General features: G+C 49.4%; 8 protein-coding genes across 8 annotated transcripts; 4 read left to right on the forward strand and 4 right to left on the reverse strand.

Annotated features, from left to right (window-relative positions):
• Positions 1–48: 48 nt before the first annotated feature.
• Positions 49–1,281, reverse strand: BJY04DRAFT_184600 (carbon-nitrogen hydrolase family protein). The gene has a single exon (XM_073710639.1). The coding sequence runs from the start codon at positions 1,272–1,274 to the stop codon at positions 174–176; it is 1,101 nt and encodes a 366-aa protein (XP_073573237.1). The 5' UTR covers positions 1,275–1,281; the 3' UTR covers positions 49–173.
• A 2,511-nt stretch (positions 1,282–3,792) lies between these two features.
• On the forward strand, positions 3,793–5,996 carry ergS. The gene has a single exon (XM_073710640.1). It carries the CDS (start codon positions 4,153–4,155, stop codon positions 5,776–5,778), a length of 1,626 nt encoding a protein of 541 aa, XP_073573238.1. The 5' UTR covers positions 3,793–4,152; the 3' UTR covers positions 5,779–5,996.
• Positions 5,997–6,297: 301 nt separating this feature from the next.
• BJY04DRAFT_184604 (uncharacterized protein) lies at positions 6,298–7,091 on the forward strand. The gene is made up of 3 exons (XM_073710641.1): positions 6,298–6,444; positions 6,511–6,586; positions 6,643–7,091. Exon 3 carries the CDS (start codon positions 6,692–6,694, stop codon positions 6,917–6,919), a length of 228 nt encoding a protein of 75 aa, XP_073573239.1. The 5' UTR covers positions 6,298–6,444; positions 6,511–6,586; positions 6,643–6,691; the 3' UTR covers positions 6,920–7,091.
• A 136-nt stretch (positions 7,092–7,227) lies between these two features.
• BJY04DRAFT_216249 (DUF3176 domain-containing protein) lies at positions 7,228–9,537 on the reverse strand (the record flags this gene model as incomplete). The annotated part of the gene is made up of 4 exons (XM_073715695.1): positions 7,228–8,417; positions 8,495–8,664; positions 8,731–9,266; positions 9,484–9,537. 4 exons carry the CDS (start codon positions 9,535–9,537, stop codon positions 7,228–7,230), a joined length of 1,950 nt encoding a protein of 649 aa, XP_073573240.1.
• BJY04DRAFT_184605 (uncharacterized protein) lies at positions 9,441–10,058 on the reverse strand. The gene has a single exon (XM_073710642.1). The coding sequence runs from the start codon at positions 9,962–9,964 to the stop codon at positions 9,716–9,718; it is 249 nt and encodes an 82-aa protein (XP_073573241.1). The 5' UTR covers positions 9,965–10,058; the 3' UTR covers positions 9,441–9,715.
• A 712-nt stretch (positions 10,059–10,770) lies between these two features.
• BJY04DRAFT_216250 (uncharacterized protein) lies at positions 10,771–11,843 on the forward strand (the record flags this gene model as incomplete). Its single annotated transcript, XM_073715696.1, has 4 exons — positions 10,771–10,953; positions 11,010–11,057; positions 11,094–11,488; positions 11,540–11,843. The coding sequence occupies 4 exons, from the start codon at positions 10,771–10,773 to the stop codon at positions 11,841–11,843; spliced, it is 930 nt and encodes a 309-aa protein (XP_073573242.1).
• Positions 11,844–13,785: 1,942 nt separating this feature from the next.
• Positions 13,786–17,020, forward strand: BJY04DRAFT_184607 (phosphatidylinositol-3,5-bisphosphate 5-phosphatase). Its single transcript, XM_073710643.1, has one exon. The coding sequence runs from the start codon at positions 13,844–13,846 to the stop codon at positions 16,919–16,921; it is 3,078 nt and encodes a 1,025-aa protein (XP_073573243.1). The 5' UTR covers positions 13,786–13,843; the 3' UTR covers positions 16,922–17,020.
• Positions 17,021–17,067: 47 nt separating this feature from the next.
• BJY04DRAFT_226490 (uncharacterized protein) lies at positions 17,068–20,846 on the reverse strand (the record flags this gene model as incomplete). The annotated part of the gene is made up of 6 exons (XM_073718423.1): positions 17,068–18,060; positions 18,116–18,546; positions 18,664–18,760; positions 18,808–18,953; positions 19,185–19,418; positions 19,484–20,846. The coding sequence occupies 6 exons, from the start codon at positions 20,844–20,846 to the stop codon at positions 17,068–17,070; spliced, it is 3,264 nt and encodes a 1,087-aa protein (XP_073573244.1).
• Positions 20,847–21,103: the final 257 nt, after the last annotated feature.

Below are 21,103 nucleotides of genomic sequence, written 5' to 3' on the forward strand. Positions count from 1 at the left end.
GCAGTGAATTTGAAATTTAGGGGGAATTAAGTTTTCCAATGAATATAATCCGAAGTACCTCTATATCACATCCTACTTATTTAGATCTAATGACTCGTCGCGCATCACGCCAAAGCAAAGCAAGATATAAATCACTCTATTGCTAGAATACTCTAGTCCCCTTTATAACACCATCACCCATCCAACACATCAATATCTTTATCCTTAGCCTTATCCTCCTCGAACCCATTCTTACCAGTAAATACAACTGGATCCACCCTCTCCCGATTAACCTGCAACTTGAAAACATCAAACCGCTGATAGCCACCGACCACATCATGATACTGCTTCCCCTCCACACACTGGTCAAGATCTAGATCAGCATAGAGAATACCCTCTTCATGCTGTAGATGCTCTGCACCATGCTGCTCTCCATCCCCAGAGAATTTAAACGCCGGATGCAGTGCGCCAGTCGGATCAAGAAACATAGTCGCGCCCCGCGGCGAATTCTCGAGTGTTGTGCGTACTGATTCCGGATTTGATGCTCCCTCAGTTATGATGTCAATAGCGTTAGCGTCCAAGAAGCCAGTGCAGAGAACGCCAAAACACTTCGCTTCGAAGCAATGCGCCGCGGCACGGGTACGGTTCGCTGCGAGGTTATCGTAGTTCGTCCTGCCGTCTGTTGTGGGCTGTGGGGATGGAGCTGGTACAGCTCTTGTCGGCCAAATAGCTGGCCATGAAGAGATGTGGATCTGCTCAGCTTGCGCCATGAGCGTATATCGGGCAAGCGGGTTTGTGTTCTCCCCGCAGATCAAGTTTCCGATGTTTCCGATCTCCGTTTTCGAAACACGCAGACCGGCGCCGTCGCCTGGACTCCAGGTTAATTTCTCGAAGAAAGTCGGGACGAGCTTTCGGTGGTGGTTGAGAACCGCGCCAGTAGGTCCGATAAGGATGTTCGAGTTGTACAGCGTGCCGTTGCTGAAGCGGGATTTTTCGGAGATACCGAGACTCACAACTGTATTTGTTGCTTGTGCGGCTGCACGGATAGATTTTATTTCTTCGCCGTCTGCATAGATTGATTCGGTGACCATGCGTTGGAAGAGATCGTGGTTCTCGGTGGGGGGTCGGAGGGCGCTCCACACGGGGAATGCGGGGATGAAGGTCTCCGGGAAGACGATGAGCTGCGCGTTGTGTCGGGCTGCTTCGTGGATTAACCGGATGACCTTTTCTGTTGTTTGCTTAGCGGAGAGGAAGACTAGAGCCACATGGCAGGCTGCAACGCGTGTAATGGTCATTTTGACGATGGATGAGTGTGAGAAAAGGATCAGATGGTACGCTTGGGGTGTTTTATAGTTGAAGGTGCGGAGATGCCGCTTTTACCGCTACTGCCGCTGGAGCCGCTTGCTACTATAGATGCAACCATCCTACTATGTAGAACTGTCTTAAAAGAGCACTATCAATATGCATGCTGAAGCCCAATAGTCCCGCGCTGATTTGAGACCAGCAACTGTAGACGAATCTTTTTAATCTTATACTTCCTGCTGTAGTAAGGTGGCGAGCGATTTTTGATCACCTCAAATACATTTCTATACGCTTTTGAGGCCTTCATCAATATCGCAAACTAGTAGTGCAGTGTTTAGAGGCGAGTTGTTGTGAGACCCGCAGGTCTAAGCTGTCTTTAATTTATCGTGCCATGGAATTTCGGCCAGTCGTTGTGCATCCAGAAACCGAATATAAAATTTAGCATATCGCACTCTACCATGTTTGGGACTACCTGTCAACTGACGTCAAGACGTATAGTCGCCTCTTGGACCGACTCACAGCTGTCCGCCTCCTTATCAACATTGGCTTTCAAGGGCCCGTTTGCGTACACCACCACTGTTGACGCGGAGCCTCTCCATCGTTATCAAAAAGGCGGCTATCATCCTGTCACGTTGGGTAGTTTTCTAAAAGACAGGAGATACAAGATTTTACACAAATTAGGCTGGGGTGGTTACTGGACAGTTTGGGCAGCAAGAGATTATAGGTTATACAACTGCACTGGTGACCTTGGTTGGGCTCAACGGAACTAACAGAATTCTAGGGCCGAGACTTATTTTGCTATCAAGACCTGCGTCTCTGAAAGAGAGAAGAGTGAGGCCAATCGAGATCTTGATGTTATGACCAGATTAGCTTCTACCCATCCTGACCCTCAACACGTGGTGCGCTTGCTTGATAACTTCGATTTAGCGGGCCCGAAGGAAGCACACAGCTGTCTCGTGTTCGAGCTCCTAGGGCCGAGTATCCCGGACGTTATCGACAGGGAATTTGCTGATGGCAGGCTCCCTGGAAAGCTTACCAAAACCATTGTCAAACAGACTCTCGCTGGACTTGACAGTCTACACCAGCATAATATTGGACATGGAGGTAGGTCATGCATCTCACACTAGAAGATAAATGTCTAATGCTTTCCCAAATTTAGACATTCATACTCGAAATCTGGCGTTCACCGTCCTCTAGGTAGATAATGTATCTGAGGAGGAACTCTTTGATATTCTGCGAAAGCCAATAACCGGGCCAGTGCAAAGGAGTGGTGGGAGAGATTTAGAGCCTGGCATACCAAGCTACATTGTTCGTCCTGCCTCATATCGTTCTGGCTCTTGGTCATCATCAAATTCAGTCAAGATCGTGGACCTTGGTGAATCATTCTTGAACACGGTCGTTTCCCAGACTCTTCACACGCCGCTACCAGTCCGGGCACCGGAAGTGATATTCAGAGATCGCTTGGAGTATGGGCTGCGTGGTGAGCAAACTGCCGAAACTATATGTCATTTGAAACGATATTGACGGTCTTGCTAGCTTTTCGAGCTTTTCGTTGATCAACCGCCCTTTGATACCTTCCTGTTGACACCCAAGATTCTTGTGGGTCAGATGCAAGAGCTGGCGAGTGATGATATGCCTGCAAGGTGGGAAAACTCATGGAGGGCAATGAAGGATAAGTCTGGAGAAGAAGCAATCTCGGGACCTACCTTACAAGAGTGGCTGGAGGACATGTATTTTGACAGCGAACGAAAAGAAGATTTGACCAAGGAAGATATAGTTCAACTGGGGCGAATTATTGGCAAATTGTTGCGGTTTGAGCCGTCTACGAGGGCGTCAGCGAGAAAGATTCTGAATGACCCTTGGTTCAGCTGTGACTCTCATAGCTGAGCCAGTAGCTGTCGATGGCTGAATACTCCTTGGCAGTCTTGTACCAGGCCTTTCCTAGCGTTCTAGATCGTTTCATACCGTGTTGGGTCTCTTTCAGCATCTACAAAGAACTATAGAGGTTGATACTAGGCTTAGTCCTCGAATCCAGCAACTGATAACAACAGAACAGTTATAGCCTTTGCTATGTGCTCATGGGGAGCTCGTTAGTCTGAATATACTCGCCCGTGGATATGATACTGTTATTAATGTTGGCTAGGAAGTCTGGGAAAGCACTTCTCACTTCTCACTTCTCACACTCTTTACGCAGTGACGTCCGGATAAAGCAGGAAGACGACACTCGGGTCGTTGTTGCATGAGCGAAAGAAATACCTAGGTGCCTTCTAGGCAATCTAATTTTTGAATGATTTTATTCGTATAACAGCCGAAAGCCCTCTCCGATGCGTTATTTAAATGATCCATTCAAGGCTCGAGTTTGTGGTTCTCTGCCATCTCGTGGGGTCCGCGGAACCCGCCACGACCCATAGTTAGGGCCCATTGGAAAAAATGGATGAGGTATTTGGCTGCCTAAAACAGAAACACAGTTCAAAGCTGAGCTTCGGAAAGCCATTCCGAGCTTGTTTCTAGGCGCAAGTGACTTTACTGCCTCAGACGCTCTATGCTCTTCCCACGAACCTTCTGGGCTTCCCGGTCATGGAGTCCCCATGAGCGTGTGAACTTCCATCAGCGGTAGTCTAGCGAAAACCGAAAGGGTAGAAGTATTCTTTTGTTAACAATGGTTCAGCATTTGCTAAATCAGGCTGAGACAAGGCTAAACGTGCCCTAGTGGATCCCTCCTTGGCCCACTGAATCAAGCAATGAGCTTAGTTCTCCTTGACACTTGGCAGCGACCATCATACAGATTCAGTATATGGCCATTCCGACAAGGCATCAGCATTTTGCTGTTGCCGGAAGGAGGCCGATGCATGGTCTGGATTGTTAGATCAGATGTATGAGAAGGTCCGCGGACTCCTCTTCCTCATTGCTATCGTTTCTCTGGCCATATTCATGCAAAAAATCAATCTCGAGAGTCGTAAGGATTCTCTCCCTCTTTACAAAACCCTTCCTGCAATGATTCATACTCAAGTTTACAGTTCAGACAACAAGCCTGTTAAAGTGCCCAAAAACACGCTCAAGGGAACAAAAACACAGCAGAACCCCCGATCTACCAACCGGCCCAACTGCAGCAAACAGCGTAGTAAGGCTTTGCTTGCTGATACTATTGGACAGTCACTATGCGCCCAGCAGAATGTCTGTCTGGCAAGAGGTGAAGTACTAAAGACCTCACAAACCTCGAATGCCTTCGTCCCACACATCAACAAGTTTCTATCCGTTCCGCTGGCACCGAATGGCCCGATTACACCTCCTCCGAGCAGCGCCAGTTCCTTTTCTGAGGCCGTCTCCGCAGATCATCACTATACCACGAGCAGTAACGGGTCAATACACAATCTTCACGATGTCCCTTCCCTCAATTCAGAATACTGCCCACCGCCACAAAGCCGAGTCGTCAGCCCAAATGGAAACGCGAGAGTTGAAGACGTGGAAAGGCTGGCTATTCTATATGGACAAGCATCGCATATGGGCTTACTAGATCCGAGCTACCAGGTCTTTGTCAATATGGACTGTACAGGGGGCCTATGCTTCAAGGTGCTGAGCAAGGTAGCCATAGTGATGGGCGATCCGTTATGCGAGCCGTCCCAGATAGCCAATGTCCTTTGCGAATTCAAGCAATTCCGCCGACAACGCCGATGGAAGATCTCGTTTCTTGGTGCCGGTGAGTGTCTCGTGGACTACGCGAAACGCAGAGACAAAAGGTGGACGATCTTGGATTTTGGAAAGGAACGAGTTCTCAACCCCTGCACCAACAGTGTTGTACAAGAGACTGCTGGGAAGCGTATCCTCACTCAGGTTCGACAGCTGCTAAACCCTACCAAAGGAGGTCTCACACTCGGCATTTACACCCCGTCACTACAGGGCACGGACTACACCCTCAAGCACGAGCTTCGCAATATCTACGATAACTGGCGCATGGCGCGTAACCAATCGGGCAAACCACAAGCATTCATAACCGAGTACGACCCGTTCTTGATACCCAGCCTCATGTCCTACATCTACACTCGAGACAAGCAGGGAGAAATCAACGGACTCGCCGCACTACGCTGGATCGACTCGAAGAACGGCTATCACCTCGACCCTTGTATCGCAGCGCCAACGGCTCCCCAGAAAGGCATCACCGATCTTCTCCTCTTCGCCTCTATATCCTGGTCACGACAGCAGGGCGTCACATATTTAAATATAGGATATGAGCCCTCCCAAACCCTAGATGAAGTCTCCGGGAGTACACCCGCCTCGATTGCGCGCTTGACAAGACGAATATATCGACACGCGTTCCAACGTCTACCGCTGGGAGGTAAACAGGCGTACTTTGAGAAATTCAAACCCGATGGAGAGAAGGACGCTCCGTTGTTTCTTGTCTTTCCGTCTAGGATTCCAGAACCAAGGCATGTTGTTGCTGTTGCGCATGCGGCGAATATTAGCATTCGGAAGCTACTGCTCAATGGCAGGAAAGGGTGACGTTCTCTTCAATCGTCGTTATTTTGCCGCCTCTTCTTCATTCATTCCCTCTCTTATGTTCTTCCCTATCACGTATAATATTTCGATGTGCTTGCGTATCAGCCACCATCCACTTTCGTTGTCGTTTCCTTTCTCATCATCTTTGCTGGCCCATACAACATTTTGATTAATATAAAACTATCTCTATTACTGAAGACACAATCTTGGAGTGAGGCACGATGGGCATATCTAGAGCCTTGTCGAGCCAAGATCTCCCTTAGGAAACAAGGCCGATGGCTATGATTGCACATTCTCCAATCAACTTACGCATACTCCGCCACATACTCCGGGATCCTACACATCTTAAGCGCCCGAGCACTTCCCTAGCCTTTCGCGCTACCTGTACAAATAACACGAATCTGTTATTGGTCAGTTTTGTGCCAAGTATGTGCCTACGACAGGTGCCCGTCTACAGACCCCGAGGCTAACCCTAACTATAAAGCAAGCCGATGTACAGTGGAAGGGCACAGCCTTGCCAAAGCCAACACTAGAAGTATCAAAAGAGGAGGGGACGTCTCTCGGGCCGTTCTGCGAAGCTACTTAAACAAAGGTAGCGCTCTGTTCTATTCTACTCCAATCTCACTACTACCTACATCGACCGCGCATTATAACGTCTAATCATCAGCGGTTCGTACCCTACCTATATCAGGAACCACCTCTGAGAAACGAAATATTAAACGCAGCAAACCTTAGCCCCACCATTCTAAATCAACTACACCTCTCTCCCCCCCTCTTCATTCTTCACCCCGTCTCTTCTTCCTCTTTTCAGGTATGTAACTATCCCATACCCAATCAACCCTACCAAATCTGACACTTCCCTCCCAGCATCCACCCCACCCCCACTTCTTTCTTTCTCTAAAAAACAAAGACCGTCATGTCCGGCCGCTGTGCCCACTGCTCCGGTCGCGGCAGCATCCGCTGCGGCACCTGTAACGGCTCAGGTCGGGTCTATAGCGGGTGCAACACCTGCCACGGCGCCGGGAACTACTGGCTGGGGAATAACCTCGTGCAGTGTCCTGTTTGTTGCGGGCGCGGACACGGCAAGAGGGCTGTCAACTGTGGGAATTGTTATTCGGGGGTTGTGAGGTGTTCTGCCTGTTAGCTCTTTCTATTCTCCTTATGCTGGCGAGGGGGTTAAACTGGGGAGAGATATGGTTTGGAATTCATGTTGGAGTCGCTGTTTGGGACTTCTTTAGCTCTATAGTTGCATACTCTTGAACTAGGGCTATATTCTTATGCTATTGGTGCTTTGGGGTTTCCAAGCATGGTTAGGATCTAGAAAGTATTACTGGTTCTGGGGTAACATGCAACAAGGCATTCAGGGTGTACAGTAGGTACCCATGGTACCGAGCATAAAGTAAGGAAAAAGGGAAAGTCTATAGCAATATGTCCAGCTACCTCTATCTAGCCCTAATCACCATGCAGCCTGACCTTGAGAGTATCTAAATCAGGAATCGGCCTTTCTTTTGCTCGTTCCGGATGATTTTTCAACTCCTCGTCATCCTTATAGAGAAATAAAAGTGGCAACGGGTCATTCTTCCACCTGGGCGCCCTTCGCTGTCGGGTTTTCCATATTGTCCCCAGAAGCGCTACGGTACCCAAGGCCCAAACGCAGACTGGAAGAACAATCCACGGCCATTGTACCCGCACGTGCGTGACTTTCACTTCCACGCGCCCATAGGTGACATCTCGAGAATCTCGAAATGTCTTTCCAATTGCCTGTGCAATGTTCCAGATGGTACAATTGAACTTCCCGGGTTCCAAGACAGGACGGCTATTGCACCATCCATTGCTGTCACGGTGAATCCCTTGCAGGACTTCGTTGGCCGCGTATAGACTAGCATCGGGAGCAGTGGCTGCATAACCAGAGTCGGTTGCATTCTTCCAGTAGTGGCCGGTGAGAATAATGCGCAGAAATTTCTCGATGGCTTTCTCGGCCAATAGGGTGTAATTGAACACCGTGTTGGCAGGCATGTTTAATTGCGCAAACTCCTTTTGCCAGGGTGGAGAGAAAGTCCATTGATAGTCAGTGTCATTAGCCTGGGCGAGCTCGGGATGAAGGTCGAGATAGACAGGGCTTTCGGTTTGATTCAGCTTGACTAGTGCGCGGTCCGACCAAATAGCAATGGTTTCTTCGCTATATTCGTTGCTCCTGACAGAGGCTTTGAACTTGCGAACAATCGGCTCTATGGTGCATTCTGTTGCATTCCATCGTATCCCTGGGTAGGACCACTCGGGATTGATGAACTGAATTGCACTTGTCGTGGTATTTGTGTAGACGAAGGCCTGCGACGGGTCCACGGTTTTAACCACGAATCCTAGCGCTTGACTAAACTCTGTGCTGTTGTAATACGAAGCCCATGCATGCAGCCGACTCTTCAAAAGATGCGCAGTACAATTTGTTGCTCCCCCTTCAAACAAACTGTCGTTGCATGACTGGGTCAGATGTTCAGTAATATCGGCGCAGTGGGCCATAGTGTCTAGAGATAGTACAGCATCCCATGTGCAGTTGGTCGATGTACAACTGTATTGTGGAATGGGCCGGGTGTTGAAGAAGGTATTGTATACGTTTGTTCTCAGTGTGTATGAGACAAGAAAGGCTTTAAAATGAGGCATAGAATGTTTCTGTCAGCTTGGTGGTTTGTAGTATATTACTGAAAAGAAACAATCAACATACCACCCATCTGAAATGAATCATCATAATCTCCGTAATAGGAAGCACCGCCGACAGTAGCGTTTTGATTAGCATCAGTAATGTAGCCCTCGTAGTATTGAACGAGATTCTGCGCAAATGGTTCAAATGCCACCGCCAGTATGACTGCGAGGCCACCAACTACAGCAAAGTGTCTGAAGAACAGAGATAATCAGAAACAGAGGGAGAGTGCTTGGATATTTGAGCTCTGGAAAACGTACTTGCCGCGGAGTGTCCTGACCAGCTCCAGCGCCCCATAAGGCCCTCGACTTGCTGCATCAAACGCGCGGATATCCTTGACTGGCCGTTCATCCTGTGCAAACCATACCCATTTTGACTGTCCCAGAGCCTCACTGACAAAAAACAGAATACAAGCTTTTGAAATTGTGGTCAGCCAGGCAATCACGGAGTTCAAGGACAAGTGGCTCCAGCCTGGCTGGGGCTGCCTGTCATGTTTGGCGAGGACTGCAATTAGAGTGATTAGAGCACCAGCAGATATCACTGTCGCAAGCCCTTCGAAAATAAACCAGTCACTCAGCAACAACTGGATCGAGCGGTTCTTGGGGGGCTCGTAAATTATGGATGAGGAGGTCAACGAGGGGACGACTTGAAGATCTGAGGTACGATCATCATCTTCTGGCAGAGGTAGGGCGAGTTCTACAAGCTCGTAAGTAGATTCTGAATCTTCCGCATAGGGGTCATTTTGGAATGAGGTAAGTACTTCGTTGAACCTTCCCTGACGGAGGGCGGTCTTTGTCTATTTCACATGAATCCTCACAAGAGCCTCGACCTTGTGTTTGCTTCTTCTGTCGTATTGCAGCTGACACCGGTGGGCAAGGCTGCGCCCAAAAAGAAAAACACTCTTCCATCCTTTCTCAATCAGAAAATGATCTCGGAGATCATTCCCCAAAGCGTCCCTTCAGATCTCATCGTTCGGTTGCCCTGCTTGCGACCGTAGGGAATACATTCCGTACCAGCCGCCTGAAATCCTCTGCTTCGGTGGTGACGAACCCCTGCGTCGCTGGCATTGTTTGATTAAGAAGAAGAGAGCCACAAGGATCCCAACAAACCCAGCGACCGCCCCCACTGTAATTCCAGCAACTGCTCCAGATGATAACTGTGGCCTCTCAGACGGAGGCTTTGGGTCCGAAAATAATTCATATTGATCCTCTCTTGAAGAACTCCAGCCTGCCGCCCTCAGGTCTACTAAGGGGCATATACCCAATCCACAAGGATTGCTGTTACAACATCCCAGAAACGGGGGTTCTGTAAAGTTGCATATGAACCAATTGTCGTTTGGAGAATCGATGCACGTATTGGGGCGAACGCTATCGAAGATGGCGGGATCAAATGAAGCAGGCTGGAGATCGCGCTGTGGGCAAGTTGAACTTGTGGCATTGGTGCAGGGCGTGGACGTGCAGCAGCCCACAAAGTAAGGCTCTTCTGGACACACATACCATTTGCTTCCTGGCGGGCAGAAGAAGTGGCAATTTGGCGAGGCCCATTCGCAGGAAGCCATAGTGACGGGTAGTTTCGATTTCGATTCAACAATGATGGTCGGTTTTCGTCTATCCTGCTGCCATGCTGGTCTTTATATGTGGCTGTGGCCCAAGCTGAGTGACATCTATCTAGGCTTTAAGGAGATTGTTTGAACAAAACATCCTTGTAGAATTGAGATGCCTATCATGGCGCCTCTATGCCCATTGGTATCAACCACTGCCCAGCCAGCCTTGCCTTAGCCTATGCAAGACCACATAATAAGCACATCAACCCCTCCTAATCACCCAATCATACCTAGGTATCTATCACGGTTGGGCTTGGGTATTCTTGCTTTTATTCAACGACAGCCTCTCGCCCTGTGCCTCAATTTTAGAAACATGTACCATCCCAGCTGGCTGCGAAATAGTGTGTCTTATAGCCTTTTTCTCAAGAGCCGTGCAAGCGACCGTGCTTCACCACTTTCTGTCTGTTCTGTCTCGCCACAATGCACAAGTAGTAACCCATTTCCAATTCTGCAAGGACTCGGAGGTTACTAGCCTTGCATAATTGGTCTCTAAGTAAGTAAACCTCTATCGATACTATGAAAGTATTCAACACTCTTATTAGAAAGAACTACGTCAAAGCTCAATCTAAGCTAGATAAGTATGAATCGCCTATCTGGGACTAGCGTGAAGCCAATGCCTATTGAATTGAACACCTGCGGCATTCCCAATCCACACTAGATACGGAGTACTTGCGCTTTACAAAAACGATCTCTCAACATGGCCACAGATCCCGAATCCCTAGGTATCCTAGACTGGTCACATCCAAACACAGAGCGGCTGTTTGACAAAGCACTCAATTCGCCTGCTGAAATCACCCAAGAGGAGAAACACAAGATTGCAGAATGGATCCCCTCGCGCGCCGAAATGGAAGTCCGCACTCAGAAATATCTGAACCAGTCGGTAGACAGTCTCTTCAAACTGCAGCGACAGATCAGGAGTCCTTGACCTACCCCCAGTACATGATGATCGCCCAAGGATTTCACCTGCTCCGCGAGCTCGACCACGTGGGTCGCGACCTCGCAAAATGAAGGCGTTCCCAGCGCGCGCTGCAAGCTAAATGGGAGCAAGCTCGGGCAGCGGTTCTATCCGACACAGAACTGCGCGCTGTCCTCAGCGCGACTGACCCATCTCTTCGTTTACGGTTGGATAACGAGTACTTTGAGCCGCGGCAACGGGCTCGCGGAGAAGCGCAGAGCCGCCCAGCGCCGTGGATTCAGAAGATTATCAATCAGGGAGGTGAGAAGAGCTGGGGATATGTGGTTTACTGCCAATCGCTGGATGGTTCAACGGAATGGGAGCGGTTCCATCATCGTTATGACCAAATTTTCGGCGAAGCGCCGGTTCCTGCTTTGGGGACTGAGGAAATCCGGCATACGAAGGTAGTCGACTTTGTTCGCTTTGATGGGCAGGAAAATGATTTTGGAGGGGTAAAAACGTGAGTTGGATTCCTCGACCTTACCTCTCTACACGATGCTGATTATCCAAGTGATTTCCGAGCACTTCGAGAGCAAGGGCGTTTGAAGCCGGGTGTGCTGTCGAACGTTGTCTTGTGCATTACTACCGAGTGTCGCGACTCTCCCGACGAGGCCATGTACTCCTGGCTCTGGGCGCTTGACCCGGACTGGTCGATTGATAGGGCGGATGAGGACGGGTATGACGGCAAAGTACCTGTGCAGTGGGCGGTTTGTTTTGACAAACTCTACAACTTCATATCAATGGGCACATTTACCTTGAAAGATATATGGAGGGAGTTCCATCAGCGGCGTCAGAGATCCCTGATCCCTGGGTGAGCGCAGACCGATCTGGACAAGCCTCAGTGGCCTGAGGATTAATGGACTACTAGGTATGGAATTTTTTGGTATTCGAGCATCCTCTGTGGTTCCTCCCAGTATATCCCGAGTGACTTGAATGTGTCTAGCGAAAAGAGAAAAATGCTGCTATCGAAGTTAACACCGCTCAATAGACGGCGCAAAACCCTAATCTGACCCCGGTTGACCCGTGCTGGCACTCGGATTTGAATAAGAGAGCCACGGGAGCTCCGACAAGCCAGTTGCCGCTCCCTCTGAAACCCCAGCAACTGCTCCAGTCTATATCGGGGCATCCCAATCTTAGATTAGGGCTTTGCTTCCGGGAATAAATCACACTGACCCACTACGTCCCTGGCAAAGGCCAAGGAAGCCGGCTTCCATCAGCAGCGGTTGCGATACATGTTCCCGGCGCCCCTCTGACCTACGGCGTATTCATTATCAGAACAAACTGCAAGGAATACCATTTGCATCTGTCAGTACATCGTTTCAAATGTGCCGCTGGATTATACGAGCCAATCATTCATGAATCAAGCGGCGTATACCTCTAAGAGGAATAGGCACCACATCAATCAATCTAAGTCCATCCCAGCCGCCTCAGAAGAGCATCAATACTGTACTACTATTGACTGCGTGGTTTGATTGCGTGGTCAATTTTTGATCCTGGCTGGCTTTTGCAGCCCAAGCACGACATTGCAAATGAGCAAACGTTTCTAATTCGAGACCAGCTTTTCCACTTGCAGTCAACCGCCCAAGCAGAGAGCTAAGCATACGTTAATTAGGAGCAAGATGTCCAGCATAAAAAGACCGCCTTACGAAGGTAACAATTGGTCAACATTTGACTGATTAGTTTATTGGCCCCGTTGTCTAAATTAGCCTGTGCCCTAAAGCGGGTGGGATCAGCAGCGACAGTATTGCTGGATCTGACCTACTCCATATGACTCCTAGTTCGCCTGCATATATGGAGGTCTGGGGAGTCTTTTAGCGGTGTAAACTGCGAAGCTAGGAAAGTCCCTCTCGCCGGTGGTGTCCTTGGAATCTTTGAGTCATGCTAGGGTAAAGGGTATGAAGCGTTTATGCTGTCAGCTACGAGCGTGAGCTGCTTGTTGTCCGGGCTGAGCATCTTCATTGTTCCCTTGGTGATCAGATTGTGTATTTAGATATCATAGCTCTGCTCGACACCGAAAACTTACCTTGGCTGTTTTCCGTCTTAATACGGCCTGTGGATACTTTGAAAAACAACCGTATAGTCCGCTTTTGCAAGTTTATTGAGGATGAATTCGCCAGCCGCACAACCCAGGAGACAGGACAGGTGACGGACCCAAATGTGCAGTCGCCAAAGGTGGTATCAAATGACAAAATTCCCGTTAACACATGAGAAGGAGCGGCAGGGTTTGACTGGATATACGGAGACTCGGATTGAATCACCCTCATCACGATGCTAGCAACACTCGAAGTTTGATACTGGTAGAGCACGTATCTTTCTGAAGAAGTGGCGTACAACAAGGTAGAACCCTGCTTTCAACGAGAACACCGCGCCCAAAGAAGATATCAATTCGCCCTCCATCAGCTGCGTCGCGATAGGGGTCTGCAACCCACATCCGATTCCTTATTCGGTGATTTCACTGCTGAGAGTCACCACAGGTCAGGTGTATATGTTTCTGTGAACTATGTCCATAGTTTCTCCGAGTTTGCTTTGATAGAGGGCCTATGCTGTAAAGCCAAGTCTTCTACTAGATAGTAAACTGCTAGGATTAAGATTTTCAATAGAATCATTGAACAGCTATACTGCTAAGTTTCATCCAACGCGTGCAGTGGTCCGGGAAGTATAAACTCACGTGCAGCTCCATTTATGTTCGCTTATGTCATTATGCAGCAATCCCCACATCTCCCGAGTGACGACACCGACCTTAGATCCACCACAATCACAACATATCCAAACACCATGGCTGGTCTTTCAAAAGACCTTAACTCCAGCTCCAACCATGGAGAGCTTTGACGAAGTTTCACTCTCAACAGAGGCCGAAGCCAGAAGCACGGGCTCCGCTGGCGGACGCTCCTCCAGAACCGCATCGCTCGGTGACAGCGGATCACCCCAGTCTCTCCCAGACGCAGCTGCTGCCATACAAGAGACATCGCTTACGAGCTCGTCGAGTCAGAAAGCGTCTGAAGACCAGACCGATGGCACCTCGAGTGCCCACATTGATGAGGAAGGCACGAAACGGTCTCCTCTTTCGCCCTTCGGTTCCATTGCGTATAACAATGCTCCACCCGTCCCTCCTTCAATTAGCGATGCCGGCGACGAAGAAGATGAGGAGCCGAGAATAGCGACATCTTTTGAAAGAGACTCTCGGCCTACATCAGCGCAGAAACAGCGACAAGTCTATCTGGACACTGGCGGTGAAGATGGCATATACCGGATGCACAAGTTCTCGTTATACGAGACGGCCACATGGTTCTATATGGTCGGGATGGATTTATCGGATACGAGATTTAGGATCCTGAAGATTGACCGGACATCTGAGACGGACGACCTGAATATTATCGAGGACGACATCGTGTATACAAAGAGGGAAATGAGCCAGCTGCTGGATGCTATTGATGATGGAAACAAGAGCTCTGGCGGATTAAAGCTCAAATCTAGCGCGTGGGCTTTACTCGGCTTCGTCCGGTTTACTGGAGCATACTATATGCTTCTAGTGACCAAACGCAGCCAGGTGGCTATGATTGGGGGCCACTATGTCTACAAGATCGACGGGACCGAGCTCATCTCGCTCACAACTTCTGCAAACCTGTCCCGGTTTAAGCCCGAGAAGAACCCGGAGGAGGCTAGATATATTGCGATCCTCAACAATCTCGATCTCACCCGCGCCTTCTACTTCAGTTATTCGTACGATATCACGCGCACATTACAGCATAATATCAATCGGGAGCGCAAAATGCATCGAGATGGACTCCCGACAGATTCTCAGCAAGACTACAGTTCCATGTTCATCTGGAACCATCATCTCCTAGCACCCGCTATTGGCCACCTGAAGAATCCATATCAGTGGTGCCTGCCCATCATCCATGGCTATGTCGAGCAGGCTAAAATGTCTGTCTATGGCCGTCTTGTGTACATCACGATTATAGCCCGAAGATCGCGCTTCTTTGCAGGTGCACGCTTTCTGAAAAGAGGCGCGAATGATCTTGGCTATGTTGCAAATGATGTTGAAACCGAGCAGATTGTGTCTGAAATGACCACAACCTCATTCCATTCTGCCGGCCCAGACCTCTTTTCAAATCCCTTATATACGTCATATGTTCAACATCGTGGCAGTATCCCTCTATATTGGACCCAGGAAAATTCAGGTGTCAGTCCGAAGCCTGACATCGAGCTCAATCTTGTGGATCCATTCTATTCTGCCGCCGCTTTGCATTTTGACAACCTTTTTGAACGGTACGGTGCACCGATCTACATACTGAATCTCATTAAATCGCGAGAACGGACACCGCGAGAGTCGAAGCTCCTTAAGGAATTCACAAATGCTATCGAGTATCTCAACCAGTTTCTCCCTGAAGATAAGAAGCTCATATACAAGCCCTGGGATATGAGTCGGGCGGCGAAGAGCCGTGATCAGGATGTCATTGCAACCTTGGAAGATATCGCAGGCGAAATCATCCCCAAAACTGGCTTCTTCCGAAATGGACATGATCTGGAATCAGGATTGCGTGTGCAGAATGGCGTTGCGAGGACAAACTGCATAGATTGCCTTGATCGAACAAATGCTGCGCAGTTCGTGATTGGGAAGCGAGCACTCGGCTATCAGCTACATGCTCTCGGTATCATCGAGGGAACGACGGTCGAGTATGATACAGACATTGTCAACCTTTTCACCGATATGTGGCATGATCACGGCGACAACATTGCTATTCAGTATGGTGGATCACACCTTGTCAACACCATGGCTACTTACCGCAAGATCAATCAGTGGAGCAGTCATTCTCGCGACATGGTAGAGAGCTTCAAAAGATACTACAACAATTCTTTCCTAGACGCCCAGCGTCAGGAGGCGTACAATCTCTTCCTCGGGAACTACATATTCGCGCAAGGACAACCCATGCTCTGGGATTTATCTACCGACTACTACCTGCACCACGCTGACCCCAGGTTCTGGGCAAACAAGAAGAGACCCAACTACATCCAATGGTATACAGAAGAGAACCTCAAAGAGAGAGAGATCCCAATCCCTCCAACTCCATCAAAAGAGCCCCTATCCCGCTACGACGATTACTGGTTCGAATATTACCGCCCACTAGCCATCTCCTCCTTCTCCAAAGTCTTCTCCTACAAAATGAACTCCACCATTCGCTACCTCCCCTTCCGCCCAACCTCCACAGACGACTACAACCTCAGCCCCTTCGTCCCCCGCATCGCCGGCGACCACACCCTCAACCGCGACCGCACCCAACACCGCAGCGTCAGGATTCAAGAACCAAAACCATCTTCATCTTCCACAACAACAAACCCGCACCACGAACCCTACACCTCCGAAAAACGCCCAGGTATCATGAAACCCCTCCACACCTCCAACAATACCCTCCGCTCTACCACAAACACAAACAACACCAGCCACCCATCCCTGGGTTCCATATCCCTCGCCACAACAACAAACCCTTCAACCCCGAGCAAAGTCCAGATCGCCCAATGGACCCTCGGCCAGCTCGTCACGGATTCCCTCAACCCCTCCGTCACAACAACCGAGGCTGAAGAGTACGAGCGCTACATCAACCACCCGCTCAAGGTGCCTCTTGTCGTGACCTCAGAAAACGAACTCACGGCAACGTCTATCCAGGAACACGAATCTAATCTGGATCTGCTGGAATACGTGAATAAGTGTAATGTTGAGGAGAGCACGCTGGGGCAAAATGCCGAGGAGAATCTGGCGGATTACGCGGAGTTTTTAGAAATCAGTGAGGAGGGGTTGACGGTCATCAAGGATGATTGGGATAAGAAGAGATATAAACGGTATAAGCAGTGGTTGAAGGGGAAGAGTCTTTTTAAGCAGAGTGGTGATATGTAGGTGTCTTCAGAGATGGTATGCTATGAGTTATGAATTTATGATACCCATGTCCGTTCTGCTGGGCTGCACGATAGTATATAGAATAGAAGATCGATTAGCGATACTATATTGATGAAACTTATTTCTATTCATTCCAAACTCTTTGATCATGACTCCAATCCAAAATATACACCATCCTCTCTATCGATTTCATTCAGAAGACACTCTCTTAAACTCTCATCCGCATCAACAAGCGTCTGTAACTCGCCCGCAATCTTCTCCTGCGCCTCCCTTTGCCCCTGGTCCTCATTCACAGAAACAGGATTCTCAAGCGCATACCTTAGTAGATACACTACACCCCGAAATTCCCTCTTTAGACTTTGGAGCTCGGTAGCTTTCTCACCTTCTTGTGATCCCCTGTTCGTTGACGCGGTGCGCAACTGCTCTACCTCGTCCTCGAGAATATAAACCCAGCACGAACAGATAGCGCCTAGAATCTCTCCTCTCCAGCGCCAGAGCCGGGGGTAGGCATTCAAGACCACGGCTCTGGCTAAGCAGGTTGCAGCGCGGAGGAGAGGGGGGTATGCGGGGCCAAAGGGGTTCGAGAGGGTACTGTATATGAGAGGAACGATATCTTGGAGATACTTCGTCGTGTGAATTCCTAGATCTGAGCAGACAATTGCCATTTGGTCTAGGAGAAGGGTAGAAAGACGCGGGTGTGGGAAGGAGGAGAGTGTCGATGTTGAGTTTGCGGATGCAGTTGTTGAGCTGATGTGGTGGAAGGATGGGATTAGATGATCTCGGAGGGTCTTTACTGTTGCGAAGAGGAATTGCTCGTTTTGTCCCTGGGGCGGGCGTGGGTAGCTGGTTAAGAGGAGGGAGCGGAGAGCGGGGTAGGCTGCTGAGAGGAGGTCGATGGACTCGTCTTCTGGGGTGATGGTTGGGAGGGAGTGGAAGCATGGTCTTATGGCGTCTTCGAATACGGAGGAGAGGTTCGTGCGGCGGAGAATGTCGGAATTGCTTGTACGGATGGGGATGAGAAGTTTAGTGAGAAGTGTACAGCCTGTGCACTTGGATGAGAGACTGTCGTCGTCGATTAAAGTGAGAATAGATGGGACTATGAGAGGGAAGTGTGCTTCGAGGTAAGTGCGATCGACAGCCTTGCTTTGTGGTTAGTATACCATAGACTTAGATTTGAAAATCATCAAGACCTACTTGATACTGCTCAACGACCCAAGAGAATACGGTTGTAATATAGGCAGCATGGGTTCTCCACGGCTTCGTCTCTGAATCGAAGATGCTTTGGTCAAACCGGGGTGGAGGAACCGGATGAAAATTCTTTCGGCCAGTTTCGGTGATAGATGGGTTTTTGGATTTGGCAAATAGTGGTCTGATTCGAGTCTTGAGAGTAGCCTCTATTATCCCCCAGAGAGAAGAACGCTCAAGACTCTTGACGAGCCCACTTAATAGTGTGATTGCCGTGGTGGAAGCCTCACGTGTAGTCCACGGGTCGGTCTCTGAGGAGAGACTCGCTATAGCAATGGTAACATCTTGCACTGGCTCGACATCCTTTAATGGTAGCAGGCCAGCTAACAATGAAATCACAGACAGGGCGAAAGTCGATCGCCGCCGGCTTTCTTCTTGCTCTAGGCGATTGTCAGACTGCTCAAAACGGATTCCCACGGTACACCCACCTTTCGAGACCGGCTCATCCAATGAGTCTTCAGAAACTGGAGAAGGCAGTGCGAGGCTGCTCGCCCAACTGTAGAGACTGTTGATGGCAGCCTTGTCCGCATCCGACAGACTTTTATGGTCTTGGGAACGCAAGAAAGCCTGTGCGAGTAGAAGATTTTCGAGGTTCTGCGAGCATTTAGCACTGAGTCACATCCGGTAGATTTATTGCGCACCTTGGTATTCTCTGGGCCGCTGTAGGGGGATATCTCTCGCCATAGTTGTTCGAGATCGAATGAGATAGCGTTGTTACTTAGAGCGGAGTCTGGAATAGAGGCGACGGCTGGTTGTTGAAGCGCCTCACGGGCCGCAATACGCAGTTCTTCCATACTTGCTTAATATTCTATTTCGAGCATTGCTCACACACGAGGTGTGAGAAAACGAGTTGTTACCAGGGAGGGAAGCGAAAAGCGAGCAGAGCGGAAGCTGACCCCATCATTTGCTGCCTCAGGCTTTCAAAGACTACTATACTATAATACAAGAGACCTACTGTAGTACCGTGGTTTGGCAACTTGATGGTGCATTTTATTACTCGCTAATGGCTATCATACACCTAGCTCCTCTCGTTTGCTTTCAAGATATTCCAGCGCCCTCTGCTTGTCATGGATGTCAGGATTCAGCAATTGCCACTGTATCACCAAATCCAGCGCCTTAGACATCCAGGGCCCCATCTTGGCCTTGAACGTTTTCATAACATCTCCTCCGTTTACGATCGGTTTCAATTCACAGGCTCCCTCAAGGCCTTGCTCTAATATATACGAAATGAACTGATCATAGCTTTTCACCACTGCATTAAAAGGGGTGGTTAGTAGTGAGTTTTGCGGGTATGAGACAAGCAAGGTCCAGGCTTACCGTCAATGAACTCTCCTCCCTGCATGATCTCGTGAAGGAGAGAGAGAAGGATGCACAGCCTCCAGTCTTTGCTCCATGAGCGGATGTGCAGCCCAACCTGCTGCCGAACCTCCGCAGCTGTTCCTTGCATACGGCCCTCGACAACCGCATACTTTACATCAATAATGTCGCGCCAGGCAGCGGCCGCGTGAGTTAAGACATCTACTGTCTTATTATCCGCGCGCAGACAGTCCCGTGCAACCTCCGCCGCACGAGGTAGTGGTGGTTTTCCCTTCTTCTCCCCCTGAGCACGTGGAGCAACCGCCGACCACGGAGCAAATGCAGAGATGATCCAAGAATAATATTCTTCAAGCGAGTCACGAATGAGGATAGTCCGAACATGGCTGATATCTTCTGGTTCGTCCTTGGAAGTTAAAAGTCGGTGTAGGGCGTTGTAGGCATGGAACCACGTAGATGTATCTGCCTCGGCATCGTCAATCTGGTTGGCGAATATAGTCGGATATAGGTTAAGGCGATCAACGATGTGAAGCGCCCTGCGTGGATCGGGTCCTCGCAACATCTTTTCCACCTCAATGCCTACACGCTCCTTGCTTATTTTGAGCTTCAGAGCGCTGCCAATATCAATATGTTGCATTGCCTCTTCCGTATCCCTGTCGATATGGTATCCTAGTCGGCTAGCGAACCGAATGAGTCGTAGCACTCGCAAAGGATCATCAACAAATGTTTGATATGGTTCTAGCGGAGTTCTAATGATCCCAGCTCGCATGTCTGCCAGTCCTCTCTGAGTAAGATCTTCAACCTTAGATTCGTTCAAGTTATAGAAGAGAGCGTTGATGGTGGCATCGCGGCGCAAAGCATCTTCCTCCGCCGTACCAAATTCCATTTGAGGGGTCCGGCTGTCCGCGGTATAAGATTCCTTCCGGAGGTTGACTAGGTCCACGTCAAAGCCGAATATTCGGGTCGTCACTGTCTCCAGGTGTTTCGACTTCTCCGGGTTCGCGTCGATCTTGTGAAGGCGGATCAACGCATGCTGTAGCTCCCCATTCTCGTGATTCTTCCTGTACTTGTCCAGATTTTCCGGGATGTCTAGATACTCCTTAAGTTTCATTCCAAAATGGTAGCCCGTCATGTTAGTGATTGCGACGTCTATGTCATGACTTTCCACCCCCAGCAATTTGTCCCGCACCCAGCCGCCAGTGAACCTTAGGACAGTTTCGGAGGGTCCAACATCGTGATGAGTTCCTGATCCGTCTTCTGGGGCATGCCGAGCTACATCGAGAAGTAAAGTCTTCAATGTTCTTTCGAGAGGGGTAAGTTCTAACGTCGGAAGCTGGTCCGGGGAGACATCTGTGATTGGGGGCATTGTTTCAGGAGCAGCCTCCGTAGAGGAGCCCGTAGAGATTCGTCTCCTTTTATTTGCGCGCGGAGACGGAGGGTCAACAGAAAGATGACGGCTCATAAACGTGCTGCAAGAAGCAAAACAAATATGAGGGCGCGGAAAACGAGTGCGGAGGGGTAGTCGCAGTGAGGGGCTTCTAGTAAAAGGCAGCGTTGTTCGCGTTAGTCTGGCAGCACGCTGGAAGAGCAAGGAGCAAGGAGAAGCGAACATGGAGGGATAGT

This window comes from Aspergillus karnatakaensis, assembly GCF_047715665.1.
Source record: "Aspergillus karnatakaensis strain CBS 102800 unplaced genomic scaffold BJY04scaffold_14, whole genome shotgun sequence".
Lineage (NCBI taxonomy): Eukaryota > Fungi > Ascomycota > Eurotiomycetes > Eurotiales > Aspergillaceae > Aspergillus > Aspergillus karnatakaensis.

What these genes read in the sequence shown, in the direction of transcription:
- BJY04DRAFT_184600 (XM_073710639.1), bottom strand. Translation starts at nt 1,274, where the DNA reads ATGACCATTACACGCGTTGCAGCCTGCCATGTGGCTCTAGTCTTCCTC.
- ergS (XM_073710640.1), top strand. Translation starts at nt 4,153, where the DNA reads ATGTATGAGAAGGTCCGCGGACTCCTCTTCCTCATTGCTATCGTTTCT.
- BJY04DRAFT_184604 (XM_073710641.1), top strand. Translation starts at nt 6,692, where the DNA reads ATGTCCGGCCGCTGTGCCCACTGCTCCGGTCGCGGCAGCATCCGCTGC.
- BJY04DRAFT_184605 (XM_073710642.1), bottom strand. Translation starts at nt 9,964, where the DNA reads ATGTGTGTCCAGAAGAGCCTTACTTTGTGGGCTGCTGCACGTCCACGC.
- BJY04DRAFT_184607 (XM_073710643.1), top strand. Translation starts at nt 13,844, where the DNA reads ATGGAGAGCTTTGACGAAGTTTCACTCTCAACAGAGGCCGAAGCCAGA.